This window comes from Theobroma umbraticum, unplaced genomic scaffold (assembly GCF_002168275.2).
Source record: "Theobroma umbraticum cultivar Fairchild unplaced genomic scaffold, ASM216827v3 scaffold_81.0, whole genome shotgun sequence".
NCBI classification, from domain to species: Eukaryota; Viridiplantae; Streptophyta; class Magnoliopsida; order Malvales; family Malvaceae; genus Theobroma; species Theobroma umbraticum.
In genome coordinates, this window is record NW_018397268.1 from 1015571 (window position 1) to 1041188 (window position 25618).

Below are 25618 nucleotides of genomic sequence, written 5' to 3' on the forward strand. Positions count from 1 at the left end.
CATATCTACAAGGCAAAACAAAGCTTGATAACGCTTTAATAAACACACAAAGGAGCCAGGAGGAGCTCACAGCAAGCTGCATATGACAGCTAAAGAAGAAACGTTCATAAAGCCTTCCGAGTATCATTCACACCAGCAATTCAATTCACTATGAAGAACTATAGCTTAGAGGAACTAAAGCTGTAACTTCCAAAATAGAGCAAGTCTACGAATATGATTTCAAATCTCTGTTTTTCACACACCCAATTAACATAAAATGATTAACAAAGTTTGGCCTCAACCTAACCCCCCCATGGTACACCCTTCTTTGTCATCAAAAACATGACTTTTAATCTAATAAGGTCTCACTGGGAGTACTTTGGTTCATAATTCAGCTCAATACCCCATTCAACCTCCAAACAAAAGCCATCAACATAAACTTATAATAACAAAAATAAAAAAAACAATATTCACATCAAAATGGCATTCTACATGATCTTATAATTCGATTCGGTTTAACATAAACAATTCAAAGTCTTTCAAGCATCATCAGGCAAAGACACAAGAATGCAACCATTTCTGAACCACCCCAGCTCGACATGGCCGGTATTAATCCTAATTTTCAAGTTAAATCAGCTAGCATCATACTCAGTAACTCAGAAAACAATCTACAATCAACTCACCAAATGCGAAGATTCAACATAAACGGAACAACAAAAGTTAAAACTTATAATTAAACACTAACAATTTATTCTCGAAACAGAAGAAATTAGCACATAAAAAGCGTTAAAGAGTAATTCTCCACTCACTCTTTTTCTCTGCTGATTTTTATCCCAACCATTAAAAACCCAAACCCATCAGATCACAAATTATTTACATAAGTATTTATAGTTATACGCCATGATCATCATCATATCATATAAAAACCAATCAATAATCCGGACGATGATAATCACTGTAATCATCCCTCTCCTTTGACGTCACGTCTTGCTCCACTCTTTCACCAATCTTTTCTTCTTCGTATTTCAATCCTTCTTCCAATGCCAGTCCACCTAACGCCCCCGCGACCGCTCCGACAGCTAATCCGGTCCCGAGACCCATTTTGGGGCCTCCTCTAGGCTTCCAATCGTACGGAGAGTAATCTACTGGAGCCGATGGGGTGCCATAGCCGTAAGACCGTTCGAAGAAGGGGCGTGGAGGCATGGGCGGTGGTGGAGAGGAATAGTAGTGGCTGGAGAAAATCGGAGAGTAAGCGTCCGGGATGGAGTACGACGGTGGAGGAGGAGGAGAGGCTGACGGTTGGGGAGGCGGCGGGGGAGGAGGAGGAGATGCTGCCTGTGGAGGAGGTGGGGGGGAAGAGACACGTAAGGCGAAGTCGAGTACCTTGGTGGAGGAGGGTATTTGTGTAATAATAGCTAGGAGGGGCAAAATGGTAATCGTGAGGTGGAGCAAGGGACGTTCGCGGATGCCGAGTTTCACGCGAATCTTTCCTTGGGGACGACCAGAGGGTCGGAGGACAGAAAAGGTCCGGATCTTGGAACCGTCTTCCGGGTCGGGTAATTCTTTGAGTTCAACCCGGAGGGTTCCCACCAGAGGCTTCGGAGTTTCCGAAGGTTTGGAGTGGAAGATCTCAAGGGTCAAAACGGCATCGTGAAGAGGAACAGCGAGGGGAAGGGTGAAACGCTCGTTCCAGACCGGTCGAGTTGAACCGGAATCGTCTGAGCGGGTCGAGAGACGTCGGTCCGGATTGACCCAGAAGACCGCGTAGGGCTTGAGATCGCCGTTTCGCCAGTTGACGTTTTTCAGATGCTTAGCTGAGATGATCGTGAGATCGAGGTCGAGTAGCCTTGGGGGCGGCGGTCGAGAGGAAGCGGCCATGGCGGCGATATGCTAACGTGCAACGCCTAAAGGGGTGCGCAGGATAGCTGGATGTTTTTTGATGGAGAGGATGTGGAGAATGGGGGAGACGGATGCTTGGGAAGAGGAGAAAAGAGTAATAGCAACGAAATGACGGCTTTAACCTTGCTTATTGTTGAATTGAGCGTGGCTTCCAATGGGACGTGGCGAAATGTCATTGGTTCACAAAGTCAAAAGTCAATTACTTCAGTACTATCTTGTTCTTTTATTTGATGATTTAACTTTTCCTTCTGTTTGACAACAACAAAGCATACATTCTCCTAAGCAAGGGAAACAGGAAAAGTAACTAAAGCATCCAAGGCATATATTTTTGTCTGTTTATTATCCACACCTTTTCTTAAATCTAAGATTTCTTTGAATTTGATTACTTAGTATAATTAGCAACTTAACATTATGGGTGTTTTTTAAATACAAGTACATGATAATTTTCTATCAACACCCTTTGATAGTCTGTTGGATTATTGATATATATGCATAAAATTACAATAATAAGAGCACAAATTATAATAAAATACTGCAAGCTTACACCTATGGGATATTGAAAGGCCAAATTACAATAAAATTGGTTGAATTCTCGATATATTTATATATGCATAAAATTACAATAAGATAGAACACAAATTATAATAAAATAATACCAACAATAATATTAAAAAATCAAATTACACCTGTAAAATATTGAAAGATCAAATTTGTAAGAAAATTTATAAAAATCGTTAAATTCTCGGTATATATAATCTTTTCTTGTCATTATTTTTGCAAAATATTCGTGATTTTGTCGGCTCCAAAAAATACTCATATATAACATTGATTTATCATTAAATCAAATAAAGATTAGTATCTTTTAAAATACTTGAACTCATTGAAATTAAATTGAGTCACGTCCAAAGAAGAAAGAAAGTATTAGTCTATTTCTATAACATAAACTCCTAATTACCAACAAGTTCAGCGGTGTGCCTTAAATTTTCCACTAATTTCATAGAAACTGTGATATGCCCTTCACCCAGAACGGCACCTTCAGCGAACCTGGCGAGTCCGAGTCTAGTGCACTGTCTTTCCCCTATTTCTTTAGGGAATGGCACCTCGGCTCTGCCCACCACGACCACGCCCCTGGAAGGCCCGGGGTCACATTTAGACCGCACCCTGATGACTTCCAGTCTCAAGAAATTGGATTGCAGCGGCACACGGTTTTTCAATGGGATGTCGAACCGTTGGTTCCATATCACGTCCGGGTACCCTTCAGCCTCTTCTGTCAGGTAATGGGCTCCAGGGTGGATACTTGCGACGACTCGGTAGTTCCTACTGGTCACACCAGGGTACTGGCTTGGTGGGTCGATGCCTTCCGTACTGTGAATGGTTAGTATCAGAATGTAGTCTCGTTTAACATCTTGCCCTTCTTTTCTGAAATTTCTGATAAAAGCAGGAGGATATAACCTGTTAACCTGTTCAACTCTGTTCTCCCTGCCAATCTACACAAAAAATAAAAAATAAAAATCCATTATTTGATATAAGAATTAAATTTATTGATTAAGAAACATAAAATTCAAAATCTTATTCAAATAGGGTTTTGACTCAAAAGACAAGTAGTCACCAATCTCGAATTTAAGATTTTGTAATAAAGATAGTTAAAAGTAATCATAATTAAGGAGTTCGTCATTCACAAGTTCATAGTAGATTCAGAATTTTATAATAAAAGTGACTAAAATATAATTATAAAAATAATTATATTATATATTTCAAATTTTATAAATATAATAATAAAAAATTAAAATTAAAAATTGAGAATAACAACCACCGCTTTAACTCTATCATTGAATTACTTTTACTATTCAATTAATCAAAAAAATTTATGGCTTCGTCATTGACATATTTTTGCTATTCAATTAACCAAAGAAATTTATCGATAATTATTATACAATAATAAAAGAAAAAACAAGATGGAAAATATTATTTAGAAGAAAATTACCCATAGGTTATGGCTTGATTCCACCATGATCTCTGATTTGAGAAAAATAGAGAGTTGAAGAGGCAAACAGGAACAGAGAGGAGGCTGGCCTGGCTAGTTAATAGTATAAAGGTGACTAGAAATAGTTTAAGTCGAAAAGGAAGTCTTTGTATAGAGTTTAGATTGGATTAGAATTTGCTTAAATGTCTATTAATTATTATTACTAGATAAAGTTTGTTGAAATTTTATTTTAAAAAGTATTTTTGTTGTATTTAATACATTATTCTTGCCAATTTCAAGTATAGGCAATATATTAATTGTAATAATATTCTATAAATAACATCTTAATAAGTGCTTATAATTAGTCTTTAATATTTGTCTATAATTAGGGTTTCTTTTGATACTTAATATTAGTTGTAATAATAAATAGACACAATGCTCGAAAAAGTTATTGATCTATTAAAGTAAATTTATATAAGTCATTATTCTTTATCAAATTCTTATATTAATTTTTATAATTAATAATTAATTAATTATTATTAATTAAAATATTGTTTGTGACAATTATATTATACTGATGTGTAGGATAAAATTTTTTGTATGATTATATCTTTATGTTATGCAATTATGTTACGTTATTATTAATTATAATATGTCAATATATCATATTATCAATAATTATAACATGTTAGAGTATTATATCAATATCAAGTAACATCAAATAATAAATGACATTAAAAATAAATTAACTATTAATTATAAAAATTTATTTAATTTAAAATAACAATATAAAAATTTATTAAACATAAAAAATTACAATTTTATTTGAATTTTTTAAATAGTTTTATTTTTAAAAAATATTATGTCTAATAAATATTAATTGGGAATTCTTATTAGGCATAATTTACTTGAATAATTAAATTTTGTTTGTTAAAAAAATACTAGCGACTAATTTTGTGGAAAAATAAATATATAAAAATAATTAAAATAATAATATTATAAATTATTTTTATTTTTAAGTATTTTACTCCGATACAGCATCGATTTCAACTGACTCAGCACACTTCCAATGAGGACAATTCTGTAGTTAAATCAAACAACGGAGGACAGATTGGTCAAATTGGCTTTAAACGAGGCGGACGACGCCTAACTGGCATTGAATTTGGGGTGCATGAAGTATAAATGATAGGAAATGAAAACACAAATTACTACTAAGTGTAAGTGATAATCTATATTAATATTTAAGGTCACTAGATGCTATATGGTATATCCTATAGCTTTAGGACCTTAATTGATTTTTTAAATATAATTTATTTTTAAAATAGTACTCTCTAGTATAAAAAGAAATATTTAGAGAAAATATACTCTTATTTCTGTTTTGAAATGTTGAATTGACTTTTCTTAAATGACGAAATTGGTTGAATGAGAAATTTTTTTCTTTTTTAACACATATCATTATAAGCATTTAATTTATTAGGTTAAAAAAATCGTGTAAGCTATTACGAGGGTAGAAGATATTAGTCGAGATTAACAATTATTAAGACTATGTATGTCATGTATCATTTTTTTATCTACATAAATTTTTATTAGAATAAAAATAATAAAATATGAACTTATTTGAGTACAATAAAATGATAGTTATTTTTTTGGTAGATTTTGTTAAATAACGAGTTTGATTGAGTACGAACAATTTTCCTTTAAGACATAATTACTATAATCAATCAATTTTATTATGTTAGAAAAGTCATGTTATTTATCATAAAATACTGAGAATGCTAGTCGATTATAATGTCATATGTGCTAAATAACATCTTTTTATCAATATAAATGTTTATCTAGATAAAAATCATAAAAATATGAAGTTATTTAGATACAATAAAATGATGATTTTTTAAAAATATATATAATAATAATTCAATGATTTATTCAGCATTTTAACTTTAATTGAAATTATATTTTCATTTAATACACTATTCTCGTCAAATTCAAAAAAAAATTAATACATTAATTATAAAAACTTTTCTATAAATACCCTTTTAACACATGTCTTCAATATTTATTTAAATATCACTTTAATATTGTTTGGTTTACCAAATTTCAAAAGAAATGTTATATTTAAATATTGTTCTCATCAAAATCAAGAAAAAAATATTCATTAGTTTCGTAAATATTACTCCATCTTTTAACTGTAGTACGGGTAGACATTAGATAGACATATTGCACTTAAATGAAATTAAATTGTTTTATCGACTCGATGTTATAATATTTTTTGTTTATAACACTTGTGAGTTATTACACTCTCCGTTCCCTTTCATTTTCTTTCTTGAACGGAACAACTAGGAACCAAAAACCAAACGGGAAGGTCCCCCATCTCCCCGCAAAATGTCTTAATACGCTTCCCTCGCTACAGCCAAAAGTCAGAGATAGCTTTGTTTAGATCTCTTTTATATTCTCTTTTTCTCTGCCTTTTTTTTTTAAATCCGAACACCAGATTTTCTCGGGAAAGTAGGGAGCGAAAACGATGTCGGACGCTTTGATCAATGGACTGGCGGGAGCCGGTGGAGGGATCATAGCTCAGCTCATCACGTATCCTCTTCAAACTGTAAGATTCTCTTTTTTCTTTTCTTTTATTTCCTTTTTATTTTTCTTTATTTTTCATGTAAATATTTTTGTTCTGCTTTTGCTTTGATCTAACAGGTAAATACTCGTCAACAAACAGAGCGTGATCTCAAGAAAGAGAAACGGAAACTCGGAACCATTCAACAAATGTGCCAGGTCTTTTTGTTTTTTTACTTATTTCTTTCCAATTTTTGGTTAGATTATGGTTTCACGTTATAGTCAACGGAACGTTCTGAACATTTAACGGATTATGTTGACGGAGTTCAATTTTTGAGCCTTGTGAGTTAGGTACCGTTTGAATTTGGATAGAAAAGCAAATAATACTACTAAGAATTATTCTAAAATTGTTGTTGTAGTTGTAGCTTAGTTATTTGTTTATCTTTGATCAATTATGGTTGTGCTTTTGCATTTTAGCAAGTTTTCCATAAGGCGGAAAGCAAGTAGTAAGATCAAAAATAGAACCGAGTTGTATTAATCTTTTGTGTTTAGTGTTGAAATTGATTTGCTTACTTGGTGAGTAGGTTGTAAATCAAGAAGGATGGGAACGGTTGTATGGAGGCTTAACGCCTTCTTTAGTTGGTACAGCTGCATCTCAGGTGAGACCTTTTAGATTTTTAGCACAAATGTCCTTTCTATTATATTGCTTTAGCTAGAGAACTAGGAAAGTGGGAAGTGGAAAAAAAAATGAAAGTAAATATTAAAGAAATAATGCTGAGAAGTATTTCCTTTTGTTGCTTGTTGTTTTGAGTACTGTTTTATTGCTTTGATTGGTTGCTGAGAGCGTGATGGGAGAAAAGATAAGTGGATTTGTGAACTTAAGAATACTTGAAATGAACTGAATGTTAGTTTTGCATTGAAACCAAGGAAAGTTTGTAATTTTCCCAGATTTTTCTTTAGAAATTTTCTCCACTCTTTACTTTTGTTAATATTTCTAAGAGTTCGATATGCTGAATACTATATAAAATCCAAACTGAAATTAGTATTGAGATTAATTACCATACAAGTTAGTGTTCATATGTTCTTATTGATTTGAAGATGCTATTGAGCTAAATAGAATTCCTGATCTTTATCTTGGGACCTCTTTGGAGGATAGTTTCCATGTAGTTCTTTTTGTTGCTTAATTACATCTATAGATTGTTTCGTGAACTGGACTTTCTTACTGGTCTATCTTTAGAGTGGATTGCATGCTTTTAGTTTAGATAAACTGATTTCTCTATCTGTAAAGTGACAGTGTAAATTTGCACCATTCTATTTGTTTGGATTTTATGGATTTATAAATACTTACTATTTCTATGGTGCAGGGTGTTTACTATTATTTCTATCAAATATTCAGGAACAAAGCTGAAGCTACAGCACTCGAACGCCAGAAAAAAGGGATTGGTGATGGATCAGTTGGGGTGCTTTCGTCACTTATTGTAGCTGCTTTATCTGGGTAATTTAGTTTTATTTTTTTTAATGGTGCACCCAATGTGATTGCCTGTTATAAACTTTTTGAAAGTTTGTCATAAACTGTGAAGCAATTGTGTAAATTTCTTATAAATGATATCCGCAATTGCAGCAGTAAATTTTTCTTCCCCATATACGTGTGAGCTAAACTATGCTTAATCATTTCTCTGTGTAGGTGTGTAAATGTGCTGTTGACAACCCCCATTTGGGTCATTGTGACACGCATGCAGGTAAAAAGCAAATATGCATTACAGAAGGCTTCTTGCTGTAAAACATAGAAAGAAAGAACTTTAATATATGCATTCTTAGCACAGTCCACAAAGAAGTTTATAGCTGAATATCTATTACATAAGCGTGGTGCTTTGGATCTAGGCCAATGGCTTAATTCTCTAATTATTCTAGATTCCCAGGCCAGAATTATACGTTGAGAGAATAGCGTCAAGTAATATGGCCCCTTGGGTGTAATTACATTTTCTTGATCAGTATGTTTAACATTTGTTATTGCTTAGCATCTGCGCTTTTGTTTTAGATCACATATAAAGATTTGTACTTCTTTAAAGTTTTGAATTATGCGCTGCAATTTGAAGGCATCTATTTCTTTTTAAGTTTTCATTTTTGTTCATAATTAATCAAACAACTGTTGTGCTGCAGACTCACAAAAAAATCTTAAAGAAAGACCATTCTGATAGGTCGACAACTACTGCTGTGGAGGAAACAGTGCTTTCTGTTATTGAGCCTCTTCCTTATGGAACTAGCCATGTGGTGAGCACAGTTGCTTGTTTTATATGGTTCTTATGTACTTAACTAAAGGCATTAAAGCTCATACAAGTTATCTCCGGTGGAAATACTATTTTAGAATTAACGTATGTATTTGTAGTGAGTGTAGTTAAGAACTTAAGGTCGGAGAGTAAATCAGTGATTGCCAAATTGATTGCTTGAGAATAATGTGTATGAAGTTGGAATGCAGTGCAAATATTTGTCACATTATATCATCTGAATGTTCTAATTGTTTGGACATGAAGATTTGTTCATTATGTTTGCATGGTCAATACTCATAAATATGTCAAAGATTTGGATTAATTACTTTGAAATTTTGTTTCGTTGTTGATGTCAACCAAAATGCAAGATTTTTTGTAACATTTTTTTGGATATGGAATACTTGCAGATTCAAGAGGTCTATGATGAAGCTGGATTTTGGGGCTTCTGGAAAGGTGTATTCCCATCATTGATCATGGTATGTGAGAAGTGACTATTACATCTGCTAAGGGAGTATCACTGATTGTTCCTGCTGTTACTCACAGGTGAGCAATCCTTCTATACAATTTATGCTGTATGAAACGATGTTGAAGAAGCTGAAGAAAAGACGATCTCTTCGTAAGAAGGGAAACAATGGAATAACTGCTTTGGAGGTTGGCTCTGAGTTCATCTCTGTTACTTTACTGATAATTATGTCATCTTCTTATGTCAGTGTTCCTTGCAAATGTCTTTTCTTTCTCTAGTTTTAATCTCTGAGTGAGTTGTCCAATTATGCTAGATATTTCTTCTTGGAGCTTTGGCAAAACTTGGAGCTACTGCTGTGACATATCCTGTTCTTGTTGTAAAGGTATGGACCATATGACATGGAGAAGTGCATTTTTTTTAGATGAAAAAACAAGTTGTCCATCATGAATCAATCAAAATTGGATAAAGGAATTAAGAATCATTACGAGTATTATAAGACTAGCGAAAAAGAAAAATCCTATGGCCTGCCAAAATCATAGCTCCAATCCATGGCCCTTGCATTGGTCATGATAACCTTATATTTGTCTCTCGACAAATGAATCAATGTCTTATCCATCTCCTTGTTGCCTTTTCAGTCAAGACTTCAAGCAAAGCAAGTTACAACTGGCGACAGAAGGCATCATTACAAAGGTATGACTCATTATGGTGAAGTTCACATGATATGAATGTTTTCACTATTACCTCGAAACTTCAGGGTCTTTAACTATGCTATTCTATTGATGATATTGACTGGTGAATGACACTTAATACGAGCAACCTGTAAGGTTGTTGCCTTGGCATTGGTTCTGTCGGAAAACGAAACAGGATGATGAAATCATGTAGAGGATCAAGGCTAATTCTATAGCAGGGTTTCGATGAATGCAAATTGTGCTTGTTTGGTGTTTCTTCTATTCTTTGAATTAATTTGTTCTATTCCCATCATGTGCATCAATATAGGGACTCTGGATGCTATTCTGAAGATGATCCGCTACGAAGGCTTCTCCGGCTTTTACAAAGGTATGAGCACGAAAATCGCTCAAAGTGTTCTCGCTGCTGCTGTACTGTTCATGGTTAAAGAGGAACTTGTCAGGGGTGCTCGACTGTTGCTTATAAAGGGCAGGATCAACACCGTGAAATCCAAGCCTCCTTGACTGAAACTCCCCGCGCTCACTCCCATCTGGCCCTCCAACTCCTATTTATTTGAAACACTAGTGAGTTGTGTTGGTCGAAAATATTCAAATTGGATTATAGCATTGACAGGCATGTACCCTGAAATAAAAGGGATATTTAAAATGATTATTTATTGAAATGAATTATTATATGGTTCTATATACAGTTCAAAATTTTATTCTATAGTTCCTTCTTATTCCTTGAATTTTCTGTGTAAAACGGTCCATGGTTCAATTTTCCGTTTTGCTAAAGAATTAACGTATTTTCTTTTCTTTCGTATCGGGAAGAAACGAAATATTGATGGGAAATGATATATACTTTTACTGTCTCTTTTTCTTTATTCATCTTTCATTTCGGGGACATCTCGTGTATAAAGCACATCTACACTTTAAGAAATAGTACCAAATATATCATAGAATATAGTCTTCTCGTCTATAAACGAGAATTTTTTTTTTCCAAACTATAATCTTAACTAAATTCTTTCTACGAAAAATTAAATATGAAAGTTTTAATTTAACATTTTCAATTTTAAATATGGAAAGTTTTAAGTTCTTATTAGAACGAATTATTGACTAAAAATGAAAAATAAAAAAAAAATCCCAATGGGCTAACCATGAAACGACACCGTTCCGGTCCTTCGTAACGTCAACTTATAAACCATGGCTTAATTGCTGCACTTCGAAGCTCTCTGCTGTGTCTCGTCTCAAGCTTACCAGCAGCGCCATTTCCATACCCGAGAAAACCAAAAATGCAAGAAAAGAAGGCAGAGACGGGAACCAAAAGCGCGAAGAAGGCGAATCTCTTAGATCACCACTCCATCAAACACATCCTCGACGAATCCGTCTCTGAGGTAAAAAAAATTGAAAAAAAAAAACCAAAACAACCCTAGATCCGTTAATATACACAATTACTGCTCAATTTTGGAATAATTATCTCTATTTTTTAAAATTTATTTTGGATTTTTAAACAAGATTGTTACGAGTCGTGGATATGTTGAAGATGCGAGGATGAGCAATGTCAGATTACTGCTTGGAACGATTATAATTGTAATCGCTCTCTTCGCTCAATTTTACAAAAAGAAGTTCCCTGAGAACCGTGATTTCCTCATCGGCTGCATCGTATTATATCCTTTTTATCATTTGTTTTTATTAGAATTTGATGTTTACTGAGGAATGTTTTGGTTTACTCTGAATTGAATTGAAACTGTGATGATAAACTGGAAAGAAACTAGTTTAGGCACTGTTTGGTTTGTTACTTTAAAAGCAAAGAGTAATATGAGAAATCGTATTTATTGAAATGAGCAAATGGATAAAATGTAATACATATCTATACATAGTTGAGCCATATGAAGGTGAAATCAGGTTCTTTGTTATTCACATGAGTTAAAATATTAAAATTTGGTTATTATGTTAAGATATAGTATTTGCTTTTGTAATCTTTAGAGTGACAACGAATCCTAGTCTCACATATGTTCTGACTTCTAAGTATATGTTTTTGTTTTGTTCCTTTGAAACTTTGCCTTGTGAAACTAAATCTTGTTGAAATTCCCAACTATACTGTGAAAACTATTTTGGGTGATTAAGAGTTTTGAGGAAGAAATTTTCACCTTGTACTGACCTTAATTTACCGTCTTGGGTTTTTTGTGTTAACCTTTGAATAGAGACCAAAAAGATGACAAACTTTTCTTTTTAGTTTCTAATGCTTAGTGCCTGAAACCATGTGGTCAGAGTGGATGTACTACTAAAACAAGATGGTTGAAAAATTCCATCTTGATTTCCTTTTTTTTCCATGCTTTTCTTGGCAACCAAATTGTGTCAATTTTTTATGTTACTTTCACGTTTCTTTGATCCTTGACTCTGGCAAGTATATAGTTTTCAATGGATTACTCCAGCTGATCATCTACACAAAGGAAAAGAATGCAATTCTATTCACATATCCTCCTACTGTAAGTTCCTTTGCTTTCTAATCAAACATTTCGTTATGTTAATATATTGTGCTATGCACTGATTTTGTACCCCTTTAAGCTGAGATTATCTTCTTGTGTGATTAGTTTGGAATTGGGTCTTGCTGTGCCTAAGCCCATGATGTGGAACTTTCCTCAACATTTGCATGCTTACTGATTCTCAAGATTACCATCTAACTTTATTTTATCTTATTGGCATGATGATATAGGCTTGAGTTTGGCAGTTTTTAATGCAAATTTTTTGTCATCTTACATTGAGGCCAAGTTTCTATTAGAAAGGTAGAAAGTATTTGCATCATCCACGAAATTGAAGGATAGCAACTTAATTCTTATGCATTTTTTTTGTCCATCGTTAGCTCAGTTCTATGCTTTTCATTCTACTGCCATATTGCTTATAAGAGTTTCTTCCATAAAAAAAAAAAAACCGAAATAGTTTAATGACTTTATGCACTTTTATTGTGTGTTCTTTGTAGTGAAACCATTACATTTCATCGTTAACTTTTTGCAATGTTGCCTTTCTTTAGTCTACAAATGCTTTATGCTTAGAGTAATGATGTGGAATAATGCCTAGTGTCCCAATAGATACCTAGATTCTTGAATATTGCCCAAGGTAGTTATATTTCTTCTACAAACTCAACATACATATTGCCTAGCCTCTATGGTCTTTCAAAAGAGTTGTACATAGTATGGGCATATGCTTTTAGTGTGCCTTTGGCTAAAGGGAACTTTCCATATTAAAAGATAAAATCCGCCCTAACCAATGGACCTAGTTTTTTAAATACCTAAAATGCCCTTCATATGGGCTTGCGCGCAACGCCGTGTGTGTGTTGTTTCCTACATCTAAGTGTTGATTCCATATTTGCAGGGATCTGTCACCAGCACCGGTTTGGTGGTCTCCTCAAAGTTGCCAAGATTTTCTGATCTCTATACACTTAGTATAGCAAGTGCAGATCCCAAGTCAATATCTGCAGGGAAACCAGTAGAGTTTACCAAAAGTGTTACCCAGTGGTATCTCCTGTTTCCTTCTCCCTTCTCTCGCTCTTCATACTCATGTTTGCACAGCTACAGTCCTTTAAATTCTGACCTGTCAAATTATTGCAGGTTTACCAAGGATGGTGTATTGGTGGAGGGCCTATTCTGGAAAGATGTTGAAGCACTTATAAATGATTATGCAGCGGAACCAAAGAAAAAGAAGTGATCTAGACAGTAAGGCTTGCTTTGATAGGTTACTGGCTAGACAGTAAATTCTGGTCATGTTGTGACTTTGATATAGATATTCTCTAGAATTATTGGTCTCGTGTTGAAATTTTTGAACTAAAACAATCAACTTTGCCTGAAAATCAGAAGACAATGTACATCGTAAGTCAAAAGCGATTTCTGCTAAATGAAAAGATTTGGCATCTTTAGCTTTTCATTGTTATATGTAGTGATAATAACTGCAAGTAACTATCATCTATTCCCTAATTTAATTGCCAGTAGGACCAGCTTTGGATGTCAACTGCAGATATCTGTTGCTTTCGTAGCCCGGCTACTGCCTAACAGATGCAGCTGCTAATGACAGCCAAGAGGTAGTACTATAGACATTTATTTCCATGTATCGTACGGCATGACTAATTGATTTGCTTATTTGTTTTGATACTTATTTTACCTGAAATTGCTATAAATAAGTAAATCATGTTTTAAGTATAAAAGAATACATGATTTATATATAAAGTATGCATTTTTTAAAATTTATTTTCGACCCCTATATTGGATTTGGCTCGAAGCTAAACTCAACGGCTGAAAGGGAAATTCCACACCTTTTATTAGAAGAATTTCAGTTAAATTACAATTTGAGTGAGGTAATTTGATTCATTTTAAAAAGAATACAATAGAATACAAATTTTTTTCAAATATATAAAAAAGTTCTATTTGATTGATATTTTATTTTTTATAATAAAAAATAATTGAACGAAAATTTTTTTAACTAATATTTCGTGGACGGTTACCTAAATTCTGCACTGAATTTTCTAACATGAATCTTATAATTAATTTCAAGTACCACTAAGTATGAGTCATCGCCATCATGGCAATTTGACAAAGGCTCAAACTCAAAACAAGCTTCAATGGTCTAGCGAATGCATATGTCATAAGTCATTAACTCGAGCTGAGATGTGCAGGGTTCATGTATTTATGTTTAAGTTATTTTTTTATTAATTCGATTATTTTATATAAGAATCTTTAACTATTATTTTTCATTGAAATTCATAATTTTTCATATTCCATTGTAATGTTATTTTTTTAAAAAAAATTAATTAAACAAAATACAAAACGTTTACATTTATAAATTTAAATATACATTAAAATCCATCGATGAGCTCACTTATTAATTAATTTTGGTCTGTACGTTATATTTGAATGTTCTCTCTTCAAGCCGCGAATATTCCCTGTTGATTATAAACCTGTCCCTTTCCATGCCCCTTTTTATTATTTTTTGCTTCAAAGCAATTTTCTCTTTGTCATTCTTCTTCTTCTTTTTCTGAGTCCCCAAACAGGAAGTCACTAACAAGTCAGTCTTTCATTATCACCGCCCTGACGTGGCATTTTCCATTCAAATGGGGCCCACAACTAAGGGATTAAGAAAAAAAACAGGCTGACGTGGGGCTTTAACCAATAAATCAAGGCACGGATCTCAACACTGACAACAATTAACCGTAGTTTGTAAAGCACCTTGACGTCCGCCAGGTTTTTTTCTATTTTTTTATTTTTTTCTCTTTTATATAACCGACTCCAGGCTTTCTTCCTTATCTTTCTTTGTTTACACAAATTCGGTTGTGAAGCAGATATTTGTTCTCTCTCTAAAAGCTTCCCCTCCCTTTCTCTCTCTAAAGCTCTTTGATCGAAAACTGGCGATTCGATCTCCTCGATCTTCACGTCTTTAATCAAGCCAAATTTCTTTGATAAATCGAAGAATTTGAAAGAAACTGATTCTGAAGGGTTTTTTTTTTTTCTGGTTTCTTTTTGTGAAAATTTTATTTAAACTCAAACGATGACTAATTCAAGAAACCAAGAATTTGTTGACGACCACGTGGATCAAAACGGCGACGAATCGTTCGATTCATCTGACGCGTCGTCGTCAATCAACGGCGTTGTTGAGACCTCTAGCGTTGGATCTGGAACAACCTCGAGACAAATTGGTGAGATAAGGAATGAAATCGGACTCACCGAACGATTAACCGACATATTCGTTGAGGAAAACGACGGAGATTTGTTGCTTCAACAGAGCGATCGAGAAGATAGGGTTCTGCAATGGTTGCAAGCTTTAGATATGCAAGTAATCGGCGCCTGTCGAACCGACGAAAGGTTAAAGCCTTTGTTGAAAGTCAACGTTTCAAACGGCCTTGCCGAGGATCGATTGTTAGCTCATTTGAGTCAGGTATTTTTAGTAGTCTGGAATTTCAAGTGGTGTAATTGTTTGAAATCTTTAGGATATAATCGGAAGTTCAGTTTTTGCGATATTATTCGAATTCTAAGATGAAAACTTGGTAGAATTTTATACTTTTTGTGTTTAATTTTATTTGTTTCAATAAAATTTTCAGCACTTTGAGCCATCGGAAGTTGGTATGCTGGCGAGGTGTTTTTGCATACCTTTGGTTTCAATTCGAGTTGGGAAGATTAACAAACAAGGGACTCATTTTTGCCCTACTGCTGTAAGGTAATTGAATTCTTATTGATATCGGAGTCTCTGGTTTATCTCATATTCATCTGCTCTGAATTTGCCTGGGTGCAATTATGTGAACTCTGCATTTACAATCTATTTATGCAGCGATGCATGATATCGTATTTTGTTGCTAATGATTATCATTTATTTATTTTGTTGTTATTGTATAACATATAGTCGCACAGCCATATGCTTAAGTGTTGACAATTTATGCAATCATTACAGTCAGCTCTCTCCAACCTTTATGGTTGATTTCTTAACTCAATTTTGGAATTATCAGATTAGGTAGCTGATGCCTGGTTTGAAATACAAAGACCAATTATAGATATGGTTACAATAAGAAATGCCCATTTCTTTTCTTTAGTTTTGGATCGATAATTCATATTCATTAAACATGCCATTAAATGGCTTTCTTATTTACTTGTTCTTTCATACTTGTTAATCATATTGCATCTTGGCACAATTTACCTTGGATTAGTACATCTCTTTTTTCCCACTGCTGTCTCCATTGGGGAATTAAGATGATATTAATTGACTGTATTATGTTATACGGTAATGCTTTTAATATCCCATGCAGGCAGCTGGTTTAAAAATATACATGATTTAGAAATGTTCTGGTCTTTTGCAGTATGTCACACATGTTTACTCCTGTAAGTTTGCATGGCATGTATTTTCATATGCTAATACGTGCTGACGTTTGCCAGTGGCATATTCCGTTGCATTTTTTCATTTTACTCTGCTAAATTCTGAGGACCGATTCTTTTATTTGATCTTTGGGCTTGGTCAAGTTACCGAATTGTTTAATAAGAATCAGTGAGCTTCAATTTACTTTTCTGCCATTGTACACTGTCAGTGTTGGATTATATCTTAATCACAGTGACCTGTTTTTATTTGTTTATTTTTGTGATGCAATAGTCTAGGTAATGGATTTTATAGTGCTTTGCTTTAACAACTACTTGAATGGATTTAATGTGTTAGAATTTGTCCTTTAGTACCAGGTTTACCCTACACATATAATTTCAATGGAAGCTGTATATTTAGTGGTTAATAGTTGGTAGAACTTACAGGGTTCTATTTTAGTTTGTTGTTGGTGATAAATGTTCATGCTTCCAAATAAATATATCTTTTGACTTGTAGGTAAAGTGGGCGTATTCTATAATGATCTCTGAATTATGAGGAAGTAAAGGTAGTTTCATCTCCTATATTATATAGTTTGTTGCTGCTGTTTTGTGGATATATAGGGTTGACATTCAATAAATCAATTATAAGTAGGATTGAGTGCTGATGATATTGTATGAATGACAGTTATGCTGCTTTGCCATTATCAAAAATCATTATTTTGCTGTAGACTTTGTTGAAATCTGAACTGTATGTTTTCAATATCATTCTTATACCTCATGGTTATTCTTTTGCTGCATAAATGCCATTCATTGTTTTGTTTGATGTTGTTTTATGGTCATGAATTTGATCAAATTCTGGAAGGGGATATATAATAACCTCTTATAGCTGTCCGGTTTTTTGACCATGTTTGTGTTAAAGAAGTTTGTAAGATGGTTATGTGATTGCCAGATTGTTTTTTAATTGCTGAATACTTGAAAAGATATGATTGGAAAATATATAAGTTGTAAGATTGGGTGGAAATTAAAGTGTTGAGCACCAGCATCTTATTGTTGGTTTGTTGAATTCTTTCTAAGAACAAAAACTAAATATTAAGTTTTACAGGGTCAATGTTCATGGCAGATGGTACTCTGTGAATCATGTGATTCTTGAGATAGATACTACTGAATTTCTATTAAGGATTTGATATTATCTTGTTATTCAGGCTTCATAGTTGCAGCGATACTTATCTATTTGCTAGCTGCAGACACCACAAATTCATCAGCATTAAGCTCTCAGCCTACTCTTAACATCCATAATAATAACAGTCCTTACAAAACCTTTGTTTCTCCTTTTGCCTTTTTTTTAGATCTTATTAGGTGATCTATGCTATGACTTTATTCGGTCTTCTTTCCTTTTAGAATTCCCGCTAGGGCTTTCTTTGGATGATTTAAACTGCTCACACAGCTTGCCACATGCAAGGTGTAATGTAACATATTTGATGTTTTTGCTAATAACTTAATCTTCTTTCATTGCTGTTTATATGTACTTGCCATTGCCCTATTTACTTAGTCTAAACTGTTTTCCAATCTTTTTTAATTGACACAGGGGAAATTTAAGTCTTACACTCTTGCCAACATCTGACTTGCGCCTTTTGTTTGTCGGGGATGATGGTCAAACAGAACAACTGTTTACCTTAAGTTGCAAACTTCAGTGTGCTGCTGTTTCCATCAATGAGATCCCAGCAGACAATTCTGGACGATCTTTCCTTGTGAAGATACCTGATGGCAAAGTTTTTTACTATTGGTGCTCAGAGAAGTCAAAGCTCTTGGGTGTTGAATTGCTCTCAAAGGTAATCATGATTTTGTCATTAACAATTGTCCTGTGCAAGTGCACATGTGCATACCTACAATGAATTTGAATTTTCTTAAATCTTCTTTTTAGACAAGTCTAGCACCTAAGCAATCGATATTCAACTCTTAATTCTCTCACTAATAAATATTATATTTTCTTTACATGATAGATGAAGGATTTAATCAAAAGAAAACCATCTATTGCTGAATTGACTGGAATCAGCGAGTCACGACTAGGCTGCTTTGCAGTTCAGCTTCGTGCCTATCTTCTAGGATCAGCAGTGAGTAACACACAAGCAAGTTGTTCGGGTTCGCGTTCACCTAATACTCCACTTGACACCATTGATGTGCACAATGGACAATCTTCATCGATGGCATCAAAATCTTTGCGATACCGCCACTCTAGCAGCCAAGTACTCAAGGTGAATTCACTTCATCAAGGTAGCTTAAGTCCAAGATCAAGTTCTTTCAAAGAGGGTTTGACACGAAATTTGTCTTCACTGAGGAGCACTGCCAGGGATAAGATACGAAGGCGTGGGGATAACCATCTTTCAGTGAGTGAGAGCCTTACCACTGCTTCACCTATTACAAATGATTCATTAAGTTGCAATCAAGCTGAAAATGACAAGCTTCCAGATGTCAAGAGTTGTTCATTCACTCCAAACTTGTTGGAATCACTTGGAAAACTTGCTGTTCCACCAACCTTAAGTTCTGTATCTCAAGTTTCCTCCTTAGGACCACCTCTTTTTTCTCCCTATTATTGTTGGTGCCCCCCAGGATCATCAACTCTGCAACACTCAGCTGTTTCGGAGTTCCCAACCTCATCAATTGAATCTCTTAAGCTTCCACCACTTTCTTCAATATTGCCAGCGAATGGTGCTTCCAGCTTGTTGAAACCAACACCACCTCTTGATCTGGCTGATGTTCCTTCATTGGACTTTCCAGCTTTCCTCCCAGAACCATTGGTCCGATTGCCAATGGCAAGTTCACAGCAGATTCCCACCTTCACACCTTTGATTTGTGATCCCATTGTTCATATTCCAGTCATTGATGTTTGCTCTTCAGGACAAGGTTACTTGGTTAGTGCTGGTCCCACAATTTCAACCACAATTTCTCCACTGCATCCTAAACTCGTGAACCCATTGTTACCCAATACCGATTCCATGGTAGAAAAGGGTGCCAGAGAAACTCTCCGGCTGCTCATCAGTGGTTCAACTCAGAACAACCCTCCGTTGATCGATGTGTTTCCAGCAGTTCTGACCAATGTTGATGAGAACAAAGGAATCTTTGTCGCCGGAAGCAGGGGCCTGTACGGTGGAACTAGAGACATTAGTGCTATAACAGATGGCATTGCTGCCATGAGTTTCGTTACACTCTCTGCAAGCTCCATGGGAGATTGTTTTGTAAAACATTGTAGCAGCAGCTGTGACTATCCTGACTCAAAGCAGGTGGGATCTAGCAGTTCGGATGAATCTTGTTCAGACGGAGATGGTGCCAAACTTTCTGACACGAGAGAGGAAGGAACTAGCGATTAATCGGTGATCGATATTTTTGTTTCCTGTTGTAGATCTTTTTGTTCCTTAAATGAAAAATTGTAGATATGAATCTGCGGTTTTGTTAATTTTAATTGTAATTAGTCCCCAATCTTTACCCCATTGGGGGGAATTTGTTTTCTTTGTAGTTTCCCTTTAGTTGGAATAAGTTTCATTATTAGTTGAGGGTTTTTTTCGTAATTCGACTGTATTTTTTGAAAAAATTATTTTTAATCTATTTATTTATTAATATACGTTTAAAATTTGAACGAAATTAATCACGAATATATTTCATTCAACTTTTATCTTAATAAAGAGAAAAAAAAAAACCCCATCAATTCTTCAAACCATTCAATTAATTGGCGTGGCCATTTCCACATGATTGTCACCATTCATGTGTCTTACTATGTTGTAATATCTTCGTATAATTGTATAGATAATACTGTCAAATTACGATACTGTTAATTATACAATTAAGGTTACATACAATTTACGATATTGTCAATAATACAAGTAACGTCGACCATCTTTAATGCTAATAAAAATTACTACCAAAGCTCAAAAATGTGTACCCAACTAAAACGTCCATCAGGCTGTGTCCCTTTCATTTCTCTCTCTTTGCCTGGCAGGCACACCCCTTAGGGCAGAGTAAAATAGAAGGATATTGGTAGGGTCCCTTGTGGTTAACCTGTCTGTCTGCCAGTGCCATGGCCTGAGAAGACTTTGGGTTTTTAGATGATGAAAGCTTATTCATTCATTAGTTTTGATTGAGTAGAAGGACCTTACCAAAAAAAACCGAAAAAGGGAAATAGATTTTGGGACATGAAAGGGAAGGTGCCTTATTTATTAAAGGTAAGATACCCTTGTCAGCCAAAATTAAGGGATTTGTTCAAATTGAAATTAAAGTGCACAACAGGTTGGATGAAGAATAATGGGTTTGAGTTAGGATTCTACACAAGCAATTCAAACACTGCAATAAATTTGACCCAAAGCTGCTTTTTTATTAGTATTATGAATAAAATATAACTGCAGAGATTACGTACATTAATAAAGACTGTTCGTACTTTTGATATTATTGAGATTTCGTTTATGTAAAAACATATATTATTTAAAGAAATGTAATTAAAATTTAAATTTATGGTAACTGGGAAAGAGAGAATGGATTGCAGTTTGCCAGGTTTGGTTTTCTAGTTTCTGGCTAGGGAAGTAGGGGGACCTAAGAGTGAATGGTTTATGTTTTGGGAATTTGATAGATAGATTCGCCAGCCTGCTTTGCCTTTTAAAATTATAAATGTCGCATTAAATGTGAAATTAAATGGAGACAGCATCTTCTGATCTTCATGGCAGACTAGTGTAGATATATTTACATAAAGCAACTAACCCTGTTGGGGAAGAAAAAGGAATAGCATCTCCCCAAGATCATAGCACTGCCAAAATTCCATTGGGACCTAGCAAATTGGAGTAGTGAATGATAGCAAAAAGTTAGATGATACCCAGGATTTGGAATAATGAAGAAATGAGCAATAAATAGCTGTAAATCTATGGAGTTTGATTCATGCTTTTCTCAATTCCGTGAAATTCATGTGCTTGATTTCTCATATCTTTTCACCTAACAGCTTTAAATGTTTTTGTGTTGAAATCAATGCCTGAATGGTATTTGGATTCAAATCTTCAATGCAAAGGCAGCAAAATGGAAAGAGAATGAAAATTTTGATTCAAAATTGTTGAATATATTTTTTAAAAAAAGACATGCATGACGGATACAATTAATTAATTTTCCGTCGATATAATTTGATTTATGCTCTTATTAAATTATAGTGATGGGGAATAAAGCCAATGGTGTGTCTCTCCACATATATGGCTTTTTCCCTCAGTGCCACTACAATTAAAATTCCAACATAAGTAAGGGGGGGGGGGGGAAGGGAGCTTTTAAGTCTCTCATCTTTGGGAGAAAACCCACTTCCATTGGAATGACTTTTAAATTGGGTCTTTTAAGATAATGAAATAAAGCAAAAGAAAAGTTTTTATTCTCACTCAGTACTGATCAGTTTTAGCTTGATTGATGGTGTATTGCTGGGCCCTGCTGTGAGCTATCATAGAAGCTTTATGCCTTTCAATGCCTAAAGGAAGAGCTAAAAGAAAATGAAGCACCTTGCTTAAAGGTTAAAAGTTAATCTCCTTTGCTGGGTTTTCTTATTGGATGCTTCCTTTAATTTAAAGCTAAGTTGGCTCTACCCCTAGTTATATAGCATCTCACTAGTTGATATGATTACATGAGAGAATCATAATCCGGATCAAAACTTTTTTGGAAATTGATACTCTAAACATAGTAAATGAGAAGAAATATGATGGATGTTGATCTATGGAGCTATGCATTAAGTTTGGTTATGCTTTCGGCAATGGGAAATTTCCTAACTAGTTGATATGATTCCATGATAGAATCGAAATCTAGATCGAAACTCTCTTAAGAAATTGATACCCTAAACATTGATCAATAGGAAGAAATGTGCTAGACAATTGATCTGTGCAGCTGTGCATTAAGCTTGGTTTTGCTCTCAACAACAGGAAAATTCCCTTACCTAAAACCCTTTTTCTATTTTTGAGATATTTCAAAATGAGAGGTGGCTAGATAGAGAGGACAATCAGAGATTGTCATTGACCAAACATGATTCAATCATATATGGTTATTGTGAGATTCACCATGGAAGAAAGAGGAGAAAGGTGCCATTTGTTCATCTTAGCCACATATAGATATAAGGGTGAAATTTCTGTCCAATCTTTGTGACACAATCTAATCTATCATTGTCAAGCTAAGTGTTAAAACAGCAAGCTTTATTTGCTAGAGGTTGAAGCAAATTATTAGGCAGAGCTATAAGCTTCATGTGGTCCTTAATGATAAGAATTTGAGATTTCATTATAAAAGTTTTATGTCGAAATCTTGAAATAGAAACAGTCAAAAAGAAATATTCGTGTAGATCACGATAGAAGAAAAGTTTCTTGTGGGTTTTTAAGGATAGAAAAATTTAATAAAAAATATAAAAAGTTTTGGATCATAATCGTAAAGGATATATAGCATGTAACGATAAAATTTTTACACAGTAATTTTAAAATAAATAAAATAAAAAAAAATATTCGAGATAAAAAAAATTTTGTATAAGCTTGATAAAGAATAAAAAATCTTGAATCATGATCACAAAAAATATTAAATGTAAGGATTAAAATTTATGATTTTATTACGAAAATTTTATTTCGAAACTTTGAAATGGGTGAACAATAGAGAAGAGAATTGGTTCAAAACTGTTTGCCATCAATTTTATTATCCTACGTTAAGACCCAACAAGCACATTGAATCAAAAGACAAAGATTTGTCTCATGTAATGGCATCTTCCCCTCCTCGATGCCTTAACATCTAATCTCCCGCCGCAACAAATCAATGTAAAAAAAAAAATAATAACAATAACAAAGAAACAACAGAAAATCAAACTAAAAACATGATCAGACAGATAGATAGCTAAGACAGGATGATTGAAGTGAAATCTAATATAACAAAAAGCAGTTAAAATGTCTTAATCTTCATAAAAAAAAAGGCATTGGATTATTATTATTATTAATTCAAAACAGGTGAGCTCGATAGGAAGGACCATGTTGTTATCTATGTGCAGGACCACCTTAAAGTCCATGTGATGTCCCCCCCACCATTTTTGGCTAACATGTTTGGGATTGAGACATTTCCTTTAGAGCCAAAGGGAAATTCAAGCCAATTCCTTCATTTATTTACATAAAGTAATTTGTACCCAAATTTTATATTCCAATTAAATGTTAGTATAACATTATATTTTAGAAGAATATCTTCCTCCTGTGATCTCAAAATTGGACAGGCAGATTAATTATTCATTGATCATAAAAAGTATAATGCTAAAAAAAAACCCTCTTAAAATAAGTTTTTAATTTTATATTACATTCAATCAGTCTTTTATATTTTTTTTCGAATAAAAATTTTTTTTATAATTAATAGTTAACTAATTGTTAGTAGTTAAAATGCTACTTACTATTTTTATGTCCAGGTTGATGTGAAAGGTGAGACATGTCATACGGTTGTGGTATTATATCATATTAGTATGTTACGTCATCATTTATTATATTATGTTAATATAACGATATATAAAATGATAAATAATATTTTAACTAAATTAACCATTACTTATAAGAGTTTATTTAGTTTAAAATAAAACTACAATGACTCAATTAAACGCAATAATAAAATAAAATTTTTTAAATTTTTTTTTAATAGTTTAAGGGCTTTTTAAGATATTATAACATTATAAAAAAAATTTTAAATTTTGAATTATAGTTACTTCTGTAAGTAGTTAATCTTGCATCGAACGTTGAAATTCAAATCTTTATTCACAATTGATATTGATTGATGATTGTAATAATGAAAAACATCAAATACTAAAAGTCAAAAACAATTATTAGTGAGTTGATTATGCTTAACGAAGGGTAGTTGATAACAACGATGGCAACGACGACAGTGATTATAACTACGATCGATGAGAATTGATTTTATGCATACATAAATTAAATAATGCAAAGGTAGAAAATAGTAACTTGAGTTTTGACCAAACAAAAAGAACCAAAACGTTTACAAATCACCTTATTTTGTCATCCTTGAAAATTCAATTCATATAAAAATAGCTAAGAAAATCTAAAAATATGGCTAGGAAGAGAACAAATTGGACAAACAGGATTTTGATATTAATTAATGAATATTTCAAGTTCACCTAACCCATAATTCCACTGTTTTTAATTTTATATTCGAGACACTATCAATATATGGATTTTGTTCATCATCAATAAACCAAATATTATCGCTTCATTAAAAAAATTAAATTAAAATTTTTTAAAAAATAATATTCATAATTTTAAAATTTATCGAAGACTATTTGAGAATCTACAAATTGCAAATGGAAAGCAAAGTTTCTAGATTGTTTGAACTTAGGAAAGTAGACTTTGGAGTGGGAATTAATTTATTCTTATAATTAATTAAATTCCCTATTGCTATAGGCCGCAAATCATAATCCTATTGGATTCTTTAGTAGGCCATGGCAAGTGGGCAAGTAACCAAAAAGACCTAAAATTACATCAAGTGAATGAATGAATATTTTACGTGCAATTATTATTTAATAATCATAAAGTGGATCTCACAAATGTCAAAATAATTAATTATTTTATGATTGAAAAAAGCATAACTCAATTGACAAAGAGATATGTGATGTTTGAGTTTTTGAACATATTTGGATTCTTTATCACAAATAATATTTTAAAATTACCCATTTGTTAAATTAAATTATACCTGTTAGATGAGTAATTTATTTTTTTATTCTTTTAAAAATAATATTTACATGCCCATAAATATTTTCAAGATTATAAGTAATTCATAAATTTTCTTTAATTTTTTCACCCTATAATTTCAATTTGAAAAAAATAATAAGATTCTTGTTTTGCATACAATCTATTGATTAAGACACAAAAATTTTTAAAAAAAACACGATAAGTGTATAATACATATAAATAATTACTTCATCATAGAGTGTTGTCTCATTAATATATAAATTTAAAAGTTTAAAAGTAATTTAA

The 25618-nt window shown here is 33.3% G+C and overlaps 4 protein-coding genes across 5 annotated transcripts; 3 read left to right on the forward strand and 1 right to left on the reverse strand.

Annotated features, from left to right (window-relative positions):
- Window positions 1-681: 681 nt before the first annotated feature.
- On the reverse strand, window positions 682-1976 carry LOC110425190 (Calcium-dependent lipid-binding (CaLB domain) family protein). The gene is given in 4 exon segments (XM_089785071.1): window positions 682-1303; window positions 1336-1378; window positions 1381-1428; window positions 1431-1976. Coding segments are annotated over 4 exon segments (912 nt in total). The 5' UTR covers window positions 1858-1976; the 3' UTR covers window positions 682-909.
- Window positions 1977-6155: 4179 nt separating this feature from the next.
- On the forward strand, window positions 6156-10519 carry PXN (Mitochondrial substrate carrier family protein). Its single transcript, XM_021439914.2, has 11 exons — window positions 6156-6443; window positions 6539-6616; window positions 6982-7056; window positions 7762-7892; window positions 8082-8136; window positions 8558-8668; window positions 9072-9140; window positions 9208-9315; window positions 9441-9509; window positions 9763-9817; window positions 10124-10519. The coding sequence occupies exons 1-11, from the start codon at window positions 6363-6365 to the stop codon at window positions 10315-10317; spliced, it is 1026 nt and encodes a 341-aa protein (XP_021295589.1). The 5' UTR covers window positions 6156-6362; the 3' UTR covers window positions 10318-10519.
- Window positions 10520-11022: 503 nt separating this feature from the next.
- Window positions 11023-13719, forward strand: LOC110425210 (Microsomal signal peptidase 25 kDa subunit (SPC25)). Of its 2 annotated transcripts, XM_021440046.1 has the most exons (5): window positions 11023-11186; window positions 11308-11459; window positions 12200-12281; window positions 13165-13307; window positions 13401-13719. In XM_021440046.1, exons 1-5 carry the CDS (start codon window positions 11085-11087, stop codon window positions 13495-13497), a joined length of 576 nt encoding a protein of 191 aa, XP_021295721.1. In that variant the 5' UTR covers window positions 11023-11084; the 3' UTR covers window positions 13498-13719. The 2 variants fall into 2 exon arrangements, with proteins under 2 accessions (XP_021295721.1, XP_089641171.1); XM_089785045.1 differs by having other exon boundaries at window positions 13165-13719.
- A 1361-nt stretch (window positions 13720-15080) lies between these two features.
- On the forward strand, window positions 15081-20182 carry LOC110425047 (flocculation protein). The gene is made up of 4 exons (XM_021439824.2): window positions 15081-15714; window positions 15878-15993; window positions 18205-18448; window positions 18620-20182. The coding sequence occupies exons 1-4, from the start codon at window positions 15328-15330 to the stop codon at window positions 19982-19984; spliced, it is 2112 nt and encodes a 703-aa protein (XP_021295499.1). The 5' UTR covers window positions 15081-15327; the 3' UTR covers window positions 19985-20182.
- The last annotated feature ends 5436 nt before the right edge of the window (window positions 20183-25618 follow it).

Coding starts and splice junctions, on each gene's coding strand:
- LOC110425047 (XM_021439824.2), top strand. CDS start 15,328: ATGACTAATTCAAGAAACCAAGAATTTGTTGACGACCACGTGGATCAA. Junction 15,994..18,204: donor TTTTGCCCTACTGCTGTAAG/GTAATTGAATTC, acceptor TAATTGACACAG/GGGAAATTTAAGTCTTACAC. Junction 18,449..18,619: donor GTGTTGAATTGCTCTCAAAG/GTAATCATGATT, acceptor TTTACATGATAG/ATGAAGGATTTAATCAAAAG.
- LOC110425210 (XM_089785045.1), top strand. CDS start 11,085: ATGCAAGAAAAGAAGGCAGAGACGGGAACCAAAAGCGCGAAGAAGGCG. Junction 11,460..12,199: donor CTCATCGGCTGCATCGTATT/ATATCCTTTTTA, acceptor TGACTCTGGCAA/GTATATAGTTTTCAATGGAT. Junction 12,282..13,164: donor TATTCACATATCCTCCTACT/GTAAGTTCCTTT, acceptor CCATATTTGCAG/GGATCTGTCACCAGCACCGG.
- PXN (XM_021439914.2), top strand. CDS start 6,363: ATGTCGGACGCTTTGATCAATGGACTGGCGGGAGCCGGTGGAGGGATC. Junction 7,057..7,761: donor TTGGTACAGCTGCATCTCAG/GTGAGACCTTTT, acceptor TCTATGGTGCAG/GGTGTTTACTATTATTTCTA. Junction 7,893..8,081: donor ATTGTAGCTGCTTTATCTGG/GTAATTTAGTTT, acceptor TTCTCTGTGTAG/GTGTGTAAATGTGCTGTTGA.